General features: G+C 45.2%; 2 protein-coding genes across 4 annotated transcripts in view; one reads left to right on the top strand and one right to left on the bottom strand.

The window, feature by feature from the left end:
- Window positions 1-434: 434 nt before the first annotated feature.
- RAB19 (RAB19, member RAS oncogene family) lies at window positions 435-14,267 on the bottom strand. Of its 2 annotated transcripts, none has more exons than XM_072964345.1 (4): window positions 13,898-14,267; window positions 8,482-8,694; window positions 6,649-6,832; window positions 435-1,528 (listed from the first exon to the last, which is right to left on the bottom strand). In XM_072964345.1, exons 2-4 carry the CDS (start codon window positions 8,680-8,682, stop codon window positions 1,260-1,262), a joined length of 654 nt encoding a protein of 217 aa, XP_072820446.1. In that variant the 5' UTR covers window positions 8,683-8,694; window positions 13,898-14,267; the 3' UTR covers window positions 435-1,259. The 2 variants fall into 2 exon arrangements, with proteins under 2 accessions (XP_072820446.1, XP_015099726.1); XM_015244240.3 differs by lacking the exon at window positions 13,898-14,267 and adding an exon at window positions 10,519-10,665.
- SLC37A3 (solute carrier family 37 member 3) overlaps window positions 13,959-14,324 on the top strand; it is a 34,729-nt gene continuing 34,363 nt past the window's right edge. For both annotated transcript variants that reach the window (XM_072964343.1, XM_072964344.1), the window contains exon 1: window positions 13,959-14,082. The gene's annotated coding sequence lies outside the window, so the exon portion shown is untranslated. The remainder of the gene's footprint in view (window positions 14,083-14,324) is intronic.

Genomic DNA, 14,324 nt, shown 5'->3' on the forward strand with positions numbered 1-14,324 from the left:
ATAAGTTTGTTTTCTATGTCTATGAATCTGTTTCTATTTTGTAAATAAGTTCATTTATCTTTCAGATTCCACATATAAGTGATATCATATGGTATTTTTCTTTCTCTTTCTGGCTTACTTTACTTAGAATGACAATCCCCAGATCCATCCATGTTGCTGCAAATGGCATTAATTTATTATTTTTTATGGCTGAGTTGTATTCCATTGTATAAATATACCACAACTTCTTTACCCAGTCATCTGTTGGTGGACATTTAGGTTGTTTCCATGTGTTGGTTATTGTAAACAGAGCTGCTATGAACACTGAAATGCATCTTTTTGAATTATATCTATATCCCCAGGAGTGGGATTGCTGGATCATATGCTAAGGTTATGTTTAGTATTTTGAAGAATCTTCACCTTGTGGTCCTTAATAGGATTGCAAGGCACCCTCAGCAAGAACCATCAGGGAGCTTTGAAAAAACAAGGTTTATTATTCACAGGTTTCACAGGGTACACAGCACGCCCTGGCCACACAGCGAGGTCACTATTGGTTTGCTATTCATCTAGGAGCCAATTTAATTTCAATTCAGAAATGGTGATCCAGCAGATAACTGTTTTAGAAAAAATTGTAGGCATCTCCCACATCCTAGGAGGGTGATCAAAACAGCCCAACTAGGATAAAGTGAAATCCAACTCTCTATTACATGGCTCCTGACCATTTGGCAAGACAGTATTTATGGTCTTTGGGTCAAAAGGCTTTGCTTCCCAAACTAAGAGCTGAGGTGTGAATGTCAGGAAGAAAAAATTAACAGCATCTGGTTCATCACTGCAGGCTTTCTCCCCATCCTCCCGTGCCCACGCTGTCTTAAACTGCTCCGGAATGTTCCAAACATCCTCTCCATCTCTTGATAATCCTCTTTTCTTCTTTCCTTTGCTACCCTCTTTTTCCAGCGAGAAGCAAGGTTCAGCAGAAAACAGCCGAAGGGGTGGGAAGACAGAAAATGGAACGATGAAAAACAGCAAATCTTGCCCTCCTACCCTCGTGCCGCCAAGCCTTAAGAATAGTCAAGGAAAACGGTGGTGTTCCCTGTCCTGAGTCAGCATTAGGACCTCTGGTGTGAATTGAGGCAAAAGTGCGCCCTCTGCAGCCGAGAAGGGGTAGGACTAGCAGCGGGTCTCCAAGGGGGTCTGAGGTCTACTCTGCAGATGGGAGGCCAGCCGCTGCCCGTGGTTTCAGAGGTGGCCTCTGGAGGGTGCGACCAGCCTGGGGAACACATTTAGCAGGTGCACTGGGTCTTCTCCTTCAGAACCTGGGCTGTGAGGACGGGCCTGGAATCCAGGCAGAGGCTACTCCGGGCGCCCTCCCCGTACAAGTGCAGGCTGTTGCGCGCGATTAGCTCCCTGGCCATCAGCACGAAAACTTCATCAATGTTCTTGGACTCCTTGGCAGATGTCTCCACAACAGCCAGGAGGCCGTACTTTTCAGCCAGTGTGCAGGCGTCCTCGAACAGAACGTGCCGTTCTTCCCACATGTCACATTTGTTCCCTGGGAGCGAGAGAGAGAAGCAAATATTCTGGGAAGTTAATCTGTTTGTTTTTATTAAGGTGAACTTTTAATTTATTTATGTTTTTTTTTTTCCGGGAAGGATTAGGTTTATTTATTTATTTAGTGGAGGTACTGGGGATTGAACCCAGGACTTTTTGCATGCTAAGCACATGCTCTACCACTGAGATACACCCTCCCTGCAAAAGGTGAACTTTAAAAAGAACATTTTAGTTCTTTATCCGCACATGCATGCATTCACAAATAGTGATTGAGGGCAGATTTACTGAAAAGGAACCCACAGATGAATGGAGTCACTGTCTTATTCACTTTAAGTGCCAGGAAGAATGGGCTGGAGGGGTATGTTTTAGCAGCCAGGACAGGTGGCGCCCCTGTATTTTGGGTCCCATCATTCCTGTCAAGTGTGACAAGATAAAGACTGCCAAAGTGAGTCTCCATCTTCTCCTTCCTCCACATCTTGTTTCTCTTTTGACTCTTTTTCCCCAAGTGTTGGAGACTGTGAGATGGGGCCTGGCCTAGCTGAGGAGACTGTGATGAGGATTTGCTGGAATGAATAGAGAAGGACCAAGCTATAACTTACATACAATAAAATGCACAGACTTTAAATGGACAGGCCAATGAGTTTTGACAGACGTCTCTGCCCCATAACCACCATCTCCCTTAAGACATAGAACATCTGTGATTCCCCCAGAAAGGTCAATGGGGGACTTCACGAGGCGCGGGATTGGCTGTAAGAGGAAAAGTAGCTCATTTTTTTTTGCTCTTCCTCCTCAGTCCCTACATCCATCCAATCACTGGACTTTGATCTCTCTAGGGCGGGAATCTAAAGGTGAAATTACTTTCTCACCGGGTTGGTTTTACCAGACATCAAGATTTATTACAAAGCTATTGTAATTAAGATAGACCAGACCAGTGTTTCCTTATGGTCCCTAAAAAGAGAGTTTTTAGACCCTTTTTTCCCTCATTCCCCCTTCCCCCAAGAAAAGCATTAAAACTTCTTATTTGGAAACAAATGTAGATTCATAGGACATTGCAAAAAAAAAAAATATATATATATATTCAGGGAGGTCCAGTGTACTTTTCACCCAATTCCCCTCAATGGTAACCTCTTGCATAACTACAAAAGAGTATCAAAACCAGGCAACTGACACTGGTACAACCCACAGAGCTTATCAGATTTCACCAGCTATGTACACACTCCTTTGTGTGTGTGTGGTGTGTGTGTGCAGTCTGATCACATGTGTAGGTTCCTACTACCACCACTGCAGTCAAGATACAGAACAGTTCCATCACCCCAGAGTGCTCCCCTGTGCTACCCTTTCCAACCTCCCACCTGCCCTATTCCCTAACCCTTGGTAAGCACTACTGTGTTCTCCATCTGTCTAATTTTGTCATTTCAAGAATGATATGTAAATGGACTCATCCAGTAGGTAACCTTTTGAGTTGGCTTTTCCCAGTCAGCATAATTCCCTTGAGATCCATCAGAGTGATGTATGTATCCGTAGTTCCTTCTTTTTTATTGCTGAGTAGCTCCATGGTATGGGTGTGCCATAGTTTGTTTAACTATCCACCCATTCGAAGTGAATTGAGTTGGTTCTAGTTTTTGATTATTATGAATAGACCTGCAGTGAACATTTGTATACAGTTCCTACAAAATTTTAATACCACAAATACCCTGCATATCTGGCCCATGGGAGGCCACAAGCCACTGCAATAGCTAAGATATTTCTGCCCCCCCCAAGAGAGCGCATAGAATAGACCAATGACATCGAATAAAAGAACTCAGAAACAAACCCACGAATATGTGTATCCTTCACAGAAAGATGGTACCACTGAGCAGTGGAAAGATTTCCTTTTTAGCAGATGGAACTGCTGCAACTGCATCTTCATGTGAAAAGTTACAAATTTTTGGCCCAAACCTGTCACCATAAAACAAAATCAGTGCTAGGAAGGTTACAGATCTAAATGTAAAAGGCATAATAAATTATAAATACATATATACATACATAAAGCAAGCAAGCTTCGGAAGATAATGTAAGACTATCTTGATGTGTTTCAACTAGGGGAAATTTTCCTAAATAGGACATAGGAAGCAATAATTATTAAGGAAAAGATTGATGGATTGACATATATTAAAATTAGGTGTCTGTTTATCAAATTACACCATCAGGTGAGTAAAAAAGGTAACCTCCAGGGTAAAAGATGTATTTGCACACATACAACTGACAAAGGGCTCACAGCTCCTTCAAGAGAACCAGCTTCAGGGAACACAGGTGACCACAGCCCAGCTGTTACCCCTCCATCTTCCACCAGCTGGTGCAGAGGCCCCAGCACAGCGGGGCACTAATGGAGGCCCCCGCCGCAGAGATCAGGATTCCATTCCTCGGCTGGCAACTTTGGCTCAGGGCTGATTAAGCCTTTCTTAGAACTGTGCTCAGTCTGAGACTCTTCCTACCCCATCCTTTTTCCTCCCCTCTCTCCTTCCCAGGGGCAAGTCTGCATCACACAGGAGACTCTCCCTGCCTCCTTCTGTTCTCTCCTCTTTACCCTCACAGCCTTTTCTCCCCATAAATCTCTTACATGTCTATCCAGTCCTGTCCTGACATCTTCCTGGAGGACCTGAACTGACATAGACTCATTTCCAGAAAAGATCAGGTACTCATAGGAATCAGTAAGAAGAAGATAAACAACAGGTCGAAAAATGGGCACAAGAAAGGAGACCACCCAGATGGCTAACAAGCATGTGAAAAGGTGCTCAACCTCATCAATGAACAGGGAAATGCAAATTAAAACCACCAGCCGTATCATGACTCACTTACCAGGACAGATGAAATGAAAAGGTCTGAAAAGAGCGAGTGCTGGCGGGGGTGTAGAACAACTAGAACTCACAGACCCTGCTGGCAGGAGGATGGAATCCAACAGCCACCTCGGCAAGTGGTCTGAGATGATCTACTAGAGTTGCAAGACCATGCACGTCTGCTCCCAGGTACGTACCCAAGAGAACCGTGTGCCCGCGTGCATCAGTAAACACATACGTGTTATAGACAAACAACAGATAAGGACGCTCAGAACAGCAATTTGCCTCATTGTCCCAAACTGAAAATAACTCAAATGTCCATCACCAGCAGAAAGGAGAAAGACTAGGCTCTGTATTCTTGTGAAGAAAAGTTATACAAATTATGCAAAAGAATAAATTGCAGTTATAGGCGACAATGTGGATGAAACTCATAAACTTGGTGTTGAGGCAAACAAGCTTAGACAGAAAAAAGATATTTGTGTGATTCCTTTTATAGAAAGTTCAAAGACAAGAGCAAAACCAAACTGCAGCATTCAGAGCTGTGGGGTCAGGTGGTCAGATGATAAGGAGAAGGAAGGGAGAGGTCACCATAAAAGGCAAGTTGTATTTGCCTTTGCAGAGGAGAGGGAGTCACTGGAAGGGGTGTGAAGGAGCAGCCTGAAGGGAAGGTGCTGGCAATATTCTCTTTTTCCACCCGAGGAGGGTGGTGTTTACACAGGTGTTTCCTTTGTGACAAATCAATGTTAATGTCTTTCCTCTATATGCGTCCAATAAAAAAGGTGGGGGAAAAATACTTGCTCATAATGACAGTCACCAGCCTGCTCATGGACAACGCGAGACGTAGATCATAATTATCTCCAATGAAGGTTAAATCCAAGGACTTTTTTCAGGGGACATTACCCCTTCTGGGACTGTGGTAGGCTGAAAAATGGTTCCAAAGACACCAGGTTCTAATACCTGGAAACTGTAGCTGTTACCTTATTTGGAAAAATGATCTTTGCAGATGTGATTAAGGATTTTGGATTAGCTGGGTGGGCCCTAAACGTAACCACAGGTATCCTTATGAGAGCAGGGTCGAGGAAGACTTGACTCCGCACACAGAGGATGTGAAGAGGGCCATCGCTGGAGTGGTGTGGCCACAAGCCAAAGAATGCTGGCAGCCACCAGAAGCTGGCAAGGCAAGGGGCAGTCTCTTTCCTAGAGCCTCCAGAGGGAGTGGGGTCCTGCTAACACCTTGATTTTGGCCTGGTGATACTGATTCAGATCTCTGGCATCCAGAACTGAGAGAGACCACATTTCTGTTTTGTTTTGTTTTGTTTTGTTTTGTTTTTTTGAGTCGGGTGATTAGGTTTATTTATTTATTTTTTAGTGGAGGTACTGGGCACTGAACCCAGACTTTGTGCATGCTAAGCACTGCACTCTACCACTGAACTATACCCTTTTCCCCAAACACAGTATATTTAGCTCTTTCTCAGTCCCATAGCAGCAACCTGTGCTCTAGGATCCTGTTAAAATGAAGATTCTGATTCAGTGACTCTGGCATGGGGCCTGAGTTCAGGCACTTTTAACAAACCCCAAAGTGATGCTGATGCCACTGGTCTGCAGACCACACTTTGAGTAGCAAGAGCCTAAACCCACTTGTCGAAATTAAGCAGCCGCCTGGTAGACAGTAGTGTCCTTAGGAGGGAGGCAAAGGCAGCTCTGCTCACAGAACCAACGTTACAGGGAAGTGATGGAAAAGTACACTTTTCTGAATGTACAACAGGACTGCACATATTTCAAGCTGTGAGTTCACTTCGTGTATTTGAAGTTGCTGTTAATTTTGACGTTTGCTTGTTGTTAAGATTTGATTAGGATCTTACCAGGTGGGAGAAGTCATTCGAGAGTGTAGTCTTATTCGTCTGCGTGGCTCCCCCGGGGATTAAGAGCCATCTGGTGCTGTGAACTTCAGACTACAGAGAACTTCCTGTGTGGTCTGCACAGATGTGTGTGTCGAATCAGCCAGGGTGCGCCTTCATCTAGATGTCCGGGCCCCATCCCACGTCTTCCCAGTGAGAAACTCGAGGGTGGGGCCTTGGAATCTGTGTTCTTAACAAGTTCACACCACCCTACTCTCATTCACAAGTGAATCTGATGGGAATTTCTGGCCCAGATGTTTTCTGAGGTCTTGTCCACCACCTGCACTTCTATGATTTCATGTTCCACTGCCATTGGAAACACAGCAAAAGCTGAGCAGCTGTGGGGGTTGGTGGAGGAGGGTAGCGGGCAGAGTTAAGAAAAGTTAAATGCTTTGAAAACTACATACCGATCAGCATGATGACCAAGTTTGCCGCTCCATATTTCTCTATCTCGTGAATCCAGTGGGGAACAGACTCGAACGTGGACCGCCGGGTGAGGTCGTAGGCGATGATGGCCGCGTGGGCGCTGCGGTAGTAGCTCTGGGTGATGGTCCGGAAGCGCTCCTGGCCAGCGGTGTCCCACACCTGCATCTGGAGAAGGGCAGGGGAGGGGGTTGCATCAGGAGCTCCCACGCCCCATGAGGACCTGCTCACCTGAGTTGTTTCCTGGGTCTCACTTCTAGGGCCCAGGAGTCTGCTCCTCCCAAGGTAACCTGGATGTGCTCTCAGGTTGGGAGCCACCACCTAAGGGATGCTTAAGTTGGAGAGGTGGATCCAATGTCCTGGGGTCTGGTGTTCTTTTGTCTTTCCACCACACTCATCCCTTCATCCAGATTTTGGGGTTTATCTTTTGAGCCTGACCACTGATATGAACACTGGCAAAGGTGACAGCATTTGGCTGAACTCTTGATTTTAAAAGATCACTCAGCTGTTCATGGATAGAAGCGTCCTTATAATACTCCCTTCCAAATTACCATCCCAGGCAGTGGCACCAATTTATATTCCTCCACCAACAGTGTGTAAAGGTACTCGTTTCTTCACACTCTCACATTATTTATAAATTATATAGTTATTTTTTGAAGAAAGTTTGCAGACATACACAAAAATAGAATAAAACAGTGACCCCCTCATATATCCATAGTATTATCAAGATTTTGCCCCCCTTGATTCACATAGCCCTTTCCGTTGATTTCGTTGAGGTGTTCTTTTAAAGAGAATCCTAGACTTCATGTCATTTCATCCCTACTCACATCAGTATACATTCTTATAGGGGGCAGGGTATAGCTCAAGTGGTAGAGAGGATGCTTAGTATGCACGAGGTCCCAGTACCTCCACTGAAAAATTAAACCTAATTACCTCACCACTGCAAAAAAAAAACCCCCAAAAACGGACATTTTCTTACATAACCATGACACCATGATCACTACTAATAAACTTTTCAATAGTGCCCCAGTGTCATTTAATACTCAGACCGTATTATTTGACACAGTATTGTAAAATGACTGTAACTCAATTAAAAAATGTCAAAAAATATACTCAGACCATATTAAAATTTTCCTGATTGGCTCCAAAATGTCTTTTTACTATTGTTTCTATTTAGGAAGGATCCCAAACAAGATCCACTTATTACATTATCACCAACACTTTGTGATCTTTTCTAATCAAATGGGTAAAAGATATTATTTCACTGTTATTTTAGTTTCACTTATTTAATTATGAGTGACAATGGGCACCTTTACACCTTTACATTAATGTATGAGCCAGTTCTGATGGAATCTGTGAAGTAGAGGTTTTGACCAATCTGTGAATTGCCCCCTTTTTGTATTGGGTTGGTCTTTTTCTTAGATATTTATCAGAGCTCTTTTCCCACTAAAGAAATTAATCCTCTGTCAGTTTCATATCTGCAAGTGTTTCTTTCCAGTTTGTCATTCAGCTTTTGACTTTGTTTATGGTATTTCTGAGTACATAGAAATTTGACCTTTATACAGCTATATAGAAATGTATAATTTGACCTTTAGATAATTAGATTGAGTAATATTTTCCTTTATGGCTCCTCATCTCTTGTCTTATTTTAAAGCCTGATTTCCCCATTCCATAATTATAAAAATAAATACTTCCATTTTTTCCTGCTACTTTTATGATTTCACATTTTATATTCAGATCTTTTATTCCTCAGACACGTGTTTCAGGTTGGGAACCCTGGCTAAAAAGAGACAGAGCCACCCCTGTGCCCCTCTGACCTTCACTTTCTTGCCGTCGATATCAAGGGCACGCACGGTGAAATCCACCCCAATCGTGTTCTGCTGCCCCTCTGTGTAGACCCCGGATTTGAAATGCTGCACCACACACGTCTTCCCCACATTGGAATCCCCGATGAGGATAATCTTGAACAAATAGTCAAAGTTCTCGTCTGCTGCCCTGGCTGAGCTGGAGAATTGCATGGCTCTTGCCACCTGGAATGGACCAAGGAGGAAAAGGGATTCAGCTTCTCTTTAGTGAACAGCTACCAGGGGCCCGGAAAAATTCTCAGCACTCGGGATTGAAGACAGGACAAGACAGAGGGAGGTCACTGCGTCCATAGCTGTAACATTCCTGTGGGAGAAGGACACTAATGACTGGTCAGGTAAGAGGGAGCTGCCCCTGCAAACCCACACCTGCCCTAGGTGGGCTGACGTTACTTTCGGGGTGTCCTGAGAAGGAGGAGGTTCTACTGCCTTTCTCTACTGGGCACAGTACACAGTCATCAGATGACAGCAGTGCCCGAAATTCTAGCCACAGAGACCATGTGCCCCCTGCTCCAGCAAGTGCGCAGTGAGCAGAGGATGGCCAAGAAGATGCCTGCAGCAGTGTTTCACCTGCCATTCATCAGGCCCAAGACGCGCCTATCTCCGTTTTACGTGGGAGCATGTCTCCCAACTACTGGAAGACTGAGTGGCCGGGCAACCAACAACGAGGACCAACACGACCTGACAGAGAAGTCAGTTTCAGAGAGAGTCGCATAGCCTTTTCCTTCTGGTTGGCACCTATTTTTTTCTTGACCAGGAAATTAGGATTTTGAGAGTATTCAAAAGGAAAACTGTGGTTTGAATGTTTGTGGCACCCTCTACTGTAGGCTGGAAAAGAAAGTTTCTCATGACAGTGTTTCCCAAACTAACTGGTTATCAGAATTATCTAGGGAGACAATTAAAAATATATATTCCTGGGGCCCATCTCAGATCTGCTAAATAGACTTAAAAATATGTACATATGCACACGCTCCCAGGTGATTCTCATGACCAGCCAGGTTTGGGAAGCGTCAACCAACACACTCACCCACCTGAAAATTTATTCCCACCTTCAGCATCTCTGCTTAAATGTCCATCTATGTTTTAGATCTCAGATCACAAGGAGCTCACTACCTCCTGAAAAAATCTATTTTGTGTGCACAGTTTTTTTTTTAACATTTTTATTGATTTATAATCATTTTACACTGTTGTGTCAAATTCCAGTGTTCAGCACAATTTTTCAGTCATTCATGGACATGTACACACTCATTGTCACGTTTTTTGTGTGCACAGTTCTAACTTCCATGGGGTTGAAATCTATCTCCCTGAGGTTTCCATCCGTTGACCCTCATGCTACACCAGGACTCCTACTTTACATGACAGCCCAGCAGAAATTTGGAGCAGGAAACATATCCCCTCAAGGTGAACATCCCTGGCCCTTCAGCTGTTCTTCATCTGATGTTGTGTTGGGTCTCCTGATCAAATGTCTCCTAAAAATACGTGAAACCTTATCCCATTTGATGATTGAATTTGATGTGCTGCAAATTGTTCCTATGACTTCCTTCATTTCCTCTAGTTTTATTCTTTGATTTTCTCAAAGTCATAGAAAAGGACAAGTCTGTATCATCAGACAAATTTAAATCTATATGTAAAAATCGAGAGCTTTAAACAACTGAACAAGGATCCCATACCTCTCCTGGATGCCTCTGAAATCACATGGCTAAAAGATCCGGCAGACAAGAGACACAATCCAAATCACTTTTGTCCCCCTCTGGCTTTTCGAATGGAAGGAAAGCCATTCCACTTCCGGTGTCTTGTCACTGTACTTTGAGCTGAGATCTGACTTCCAGGCTCCCCTACCCCATCTCCCCAAGTAAGTCCTCAGGGTTTCCACAAAAGCCCCCTTGACCTCAGCCTACCCACCCTGCAAGGAGAGCCAAACACTGTCCACCCTCCAGCGTCCTCCATCCCGCATCCTGTACCCTGCACCTTCCTGGATCACCTGTTGCTTACCTGTCTGGCTCTCTCCCCTCTGCCAGCAGGTAATGTTTGCTCTTTCTCCTGGTTTTCCTTTTGGCTCTCTGTGCCCCTTCTTCCTCCTGCCTCGAGGTGTGGTGGGAACTGTAGTTCTGTCCCCCGGTGTCAGGTTTGGTGGAGAAAGTGAAAGGAAAGTGCAAACCCTCCCCGCTCCCGCCCCGGATCCGGAGCAGCTGCCGTTGGGGATGAAGCGTGAGGTGAGGCGCTGGCCAGCACCGGCACACTAAGTCAGCTTTCCCTCCCAGCAGAGTCTCGGTATCCAGCAAAGCCCAAATGAAAAGGACTAGCCAGCTACCTCAGCCAACTTCTTTTGAGCCACCCTGTTCCTTCTTTCTACTCTTCTCTTAGGCAGCCCTCACCCCCAGTTTTTCCTGGTGTCCCCTGTTTGGCGCTGGGGTCGGGACGGCTACTTGAAAGACATCAACTTAAAGGAGGGTACAGCTCTGGATTTTTAGTCCTTTAATTGTTTTGTGGACTTGAATAATTCTGACGAGCCACTGAGAGAAAAGAGGTGAGCCAAAGAGAAGATTAAAAAAAAAGTAAAACAACTTTGAATTTGCAGGGGAAGAAAAAGCTGAAAAAAAATTTGTTTCCTTCTGGCAAAAAAAATCTGCCACAGAACCAAGGTTAACTGGGAAGACCTGGGTTTCATCAGTTCCCCAGTGCTGGCAGATGCTGACAGAAAGCTGAGCTGAATTTTCCTTTAATTTTTTCCCTGTAGAATCTGGAAGAGTCACTGCTTCTGATGGCCTTGGAGACTAGATCTTCCCCACTACACGGAATGTACCTGGTAGGCAGTTAAGCTACAGGCACCCGGTGCAAAGGAGAAACATCCGGATTGATAAAATATTTAAACTGGTGTAGTGTTTTCAAACTGTGGTCTGAGACCCATTACTGAGTCATGAAATCAGTTTTGGTGGGTTGTAACCAATGTTTTTACAGAAGAAATTAGGAAAAAAATTCAGAATGTATTTCACATTGTAAGGTCAAGTATTGAGGTGTTTGGGTCAGTTGTGTGCCTGTATGAATGTTCTGGGGGTGATGTAAGATGTATTTCCTGCCGTGTATTTCCGCTTGAGATCTAGCACGGAAATAACAACAATTTATTCACATTATGGAAGGAAGATTTCTTTCCATGATGCCTCCAGAAAACCTGTAAGTGATGATTTATCTTACCCCAAATTCCATTTACACATCACTTTCAGGAACCTCTCTTTTGGGGAGGATAAACCCAGCTTTGGCAAGACACTGCCAAATACTGCTGCTGTAGACTGCACTTTGAGAGCCACGGTCATGTGTATGCAGCTTGAAAACGAAATGTAGGTCAAGATCCATCACAAACATATGGGAAGGGACAGAAAATAAAACCCGTGAGATGTCAGTGTCAGTGCAGGTAGATATCAAAATGTTTTCTTCTTCTGGTAATGATAACTGTTAAAGAGAAAAAACCAAAACCCCTGCACTTGGAGAGCATCTGGAAGGAGAAATCAAATGGTAAAATGCCCGGAGGGCTATGGAAGTCAAGGAGAGATGCTGCCCCTCCCTACCCCGACCCTCTCCACCAACATGACTCTAAGTGTAAAGAGCATATAGCTTGGGCTCTGGGGAGAAGGCATCCTTGACCTGGGTGGTGGTGATGACACAGGTTATATACTTATTTTATACACACACACACACACACACACGTACATATGCACACATCTGTTTCACAATGTATGTTTAATCATTTTAACCATTTTTAAATGTGTCATCCAATGGTATTAAATTTATTCACACTGTTGTGGAGCCATCACCACCATCTATTTCTAGAACTTCTTCATTATCCCTAACTGAAACTCTATATTCATTAAACAGTAACTGCCATGTCGCCCTCCCCCCAGCCCTGGGTAACCACTATTCTACTTTCTGTCTCAATGAATTTGATTACCCTGGGTACCTCAAACCAATGGAATCATACAGTATCTGTCCTTTTGTGTCTGGCTTGGTTCACTTAACATAATGTTTTCAAGGTTCATCCATGTTGGGAGCATGTGTCAGAATATCATTCCTTTTTAAAGCTGAATAATAGTCTACAATATGTTTTTTGCAGTACATGTGAAACATTTGGCTGGTTTATTGTTGCTCACCATACTATCGCATTTCCTCAGCCACGCCCTCAGATGACTGGAAACAAAACTACCTTTGTGCTGTGTAAAGGCAAATACAAATTAAAAATAAGAGGCTTAATCCTCCCTGTTGAAAATAAGGGAGGATTTTCCTTTCAAAATTTCTGTGTCCTTTTCAAATACATATCTATCTTTATAATGGCTGACTAATCTCTGCCCTTCTCACAACTCTGGAATGTTTCCTCCAGGACCTGGGAGCCATCTTTTAAAATGCAAGCACCAGGAAGATTTTGCCTCTAACTCCCAGTTCCTGTGGGAGGGTGAGAGCCTAACTTTTGGGGGGCCTTGCTCCCAATTTGCAAAACAAAACCAAACAAACAAACAAACAAAACCGATCTCCCGTCCTAAAGATGTGAGAAGTTTGTTTCTTCTCTGGGTAAGCCAACACAGGTGGTCTCCCCAGTGATTGTGATAAAATTAGAAGACCTTGTGTGACAAAAGGTCCTGTCAAGTCCTCTCCCTTGAGGACTAGTGGTTATCTTGAGAACATGCATGGAGTGGATTGTGTCTGCTTGGCTGCATAAATGAGAGGTTCCTTTCTGCCTCTGCATCCTCTCAGGGCATTCATTGCCTGTGAGGTGCATCACATTCTGGCTTAAGGCTTAATCAATAACAAAACTGTTCTCTAATCTGCTAGTTTGTGGACAGGCTTTCTGGCTTGGGAGACTTTTTTTTTATTATTATATTTCCTTAGCAGTTGAAAGAGAGCCCAGGAGGGCAGAGGACGCTCCTTCAGAGTCCTGTGTTGTATGTAAAGCCTTTAATTATAAGGAACTTAGTACTTATTTGTTTGGGTGGGTGGCGTGGTATATAGAACAGTGAATGACACTGCCAGACTAATCCTGTCGGTGTCATTCACTGTCCTTATGGGCAACTGTTTTTATTTCAACAAAAATCTAAAGCTTATGCTCTCATGGCAGGTCAGTAGCACACTTAGCAGCAGGCTTCTTTTTGCAGAACAAAGGTTATTTGAAAAAAAAGATGACCTATACATCATTTCTTCCCAGATTATGTATCTTCTCTCTCTTCCTCACTGCCTTTTCTTAACAGTCCTTGCCGGAGTCTGTCTCCCCTACCCCGCGACCAACCCCGCGTAGCCGCGGGGTCCACCCAGAGATTCGGCGGAGGCGCCTGGAAGCCGTCCCTCCCTCCCCATCCTTTCCCTTCACACTGCCTCCCACCCCTCCCACCTCTGCGGTCCGCCGGGTCGGACTACAACTCCCAGCATGCCGCGGGGACGCCGCGGGTCACGTGAGCTCCCGGAAACCCTGGCCGCGGCGGCGCCGGTGAGGTGGCGGCGGGAGTGGCGGGGTTGCGGGCGAGACGGAGCGAGCGGAGCGGCCGGCCGGAGCGCGGCGACTACTGCGGGTCTCAGGTGTGCGAGCGGCGGCGCGCGGGGCCCTGGCCGAGAAGGGGCTGAGCCCGCTTGGGGCTGGGGGGGGGGGGCGCCGCCGGCGAGGGCAGGTCCGAGGGGCTTCCAGGCGACGCGAGGACGAAGTGGTGATGCAGATGGTGGCGGCTGGTGGGTGTGGCGCCGCGGGCGGAGCCGGCCGGCCACTCGTTCCCTCCACTCTGGGCCGGACTCTTCGGCCACACGGTGCTGCGAAACCTGGCGGG

The sequence above is a fragment of the Vicugna pacos genome, chromosome 7, assembly GCF_048564905.1.
Source record: "Vicugna pacos chromosome 7, VicPac4, whole genome shotgun sequence".
NCBI classification, from domain to species: domain Eukaryota; kingdom Metazoa; phylum Chordata; class Mammalia; order Artiodactyla; family Camelidae; genus Vicugna; species Vicugna pacos.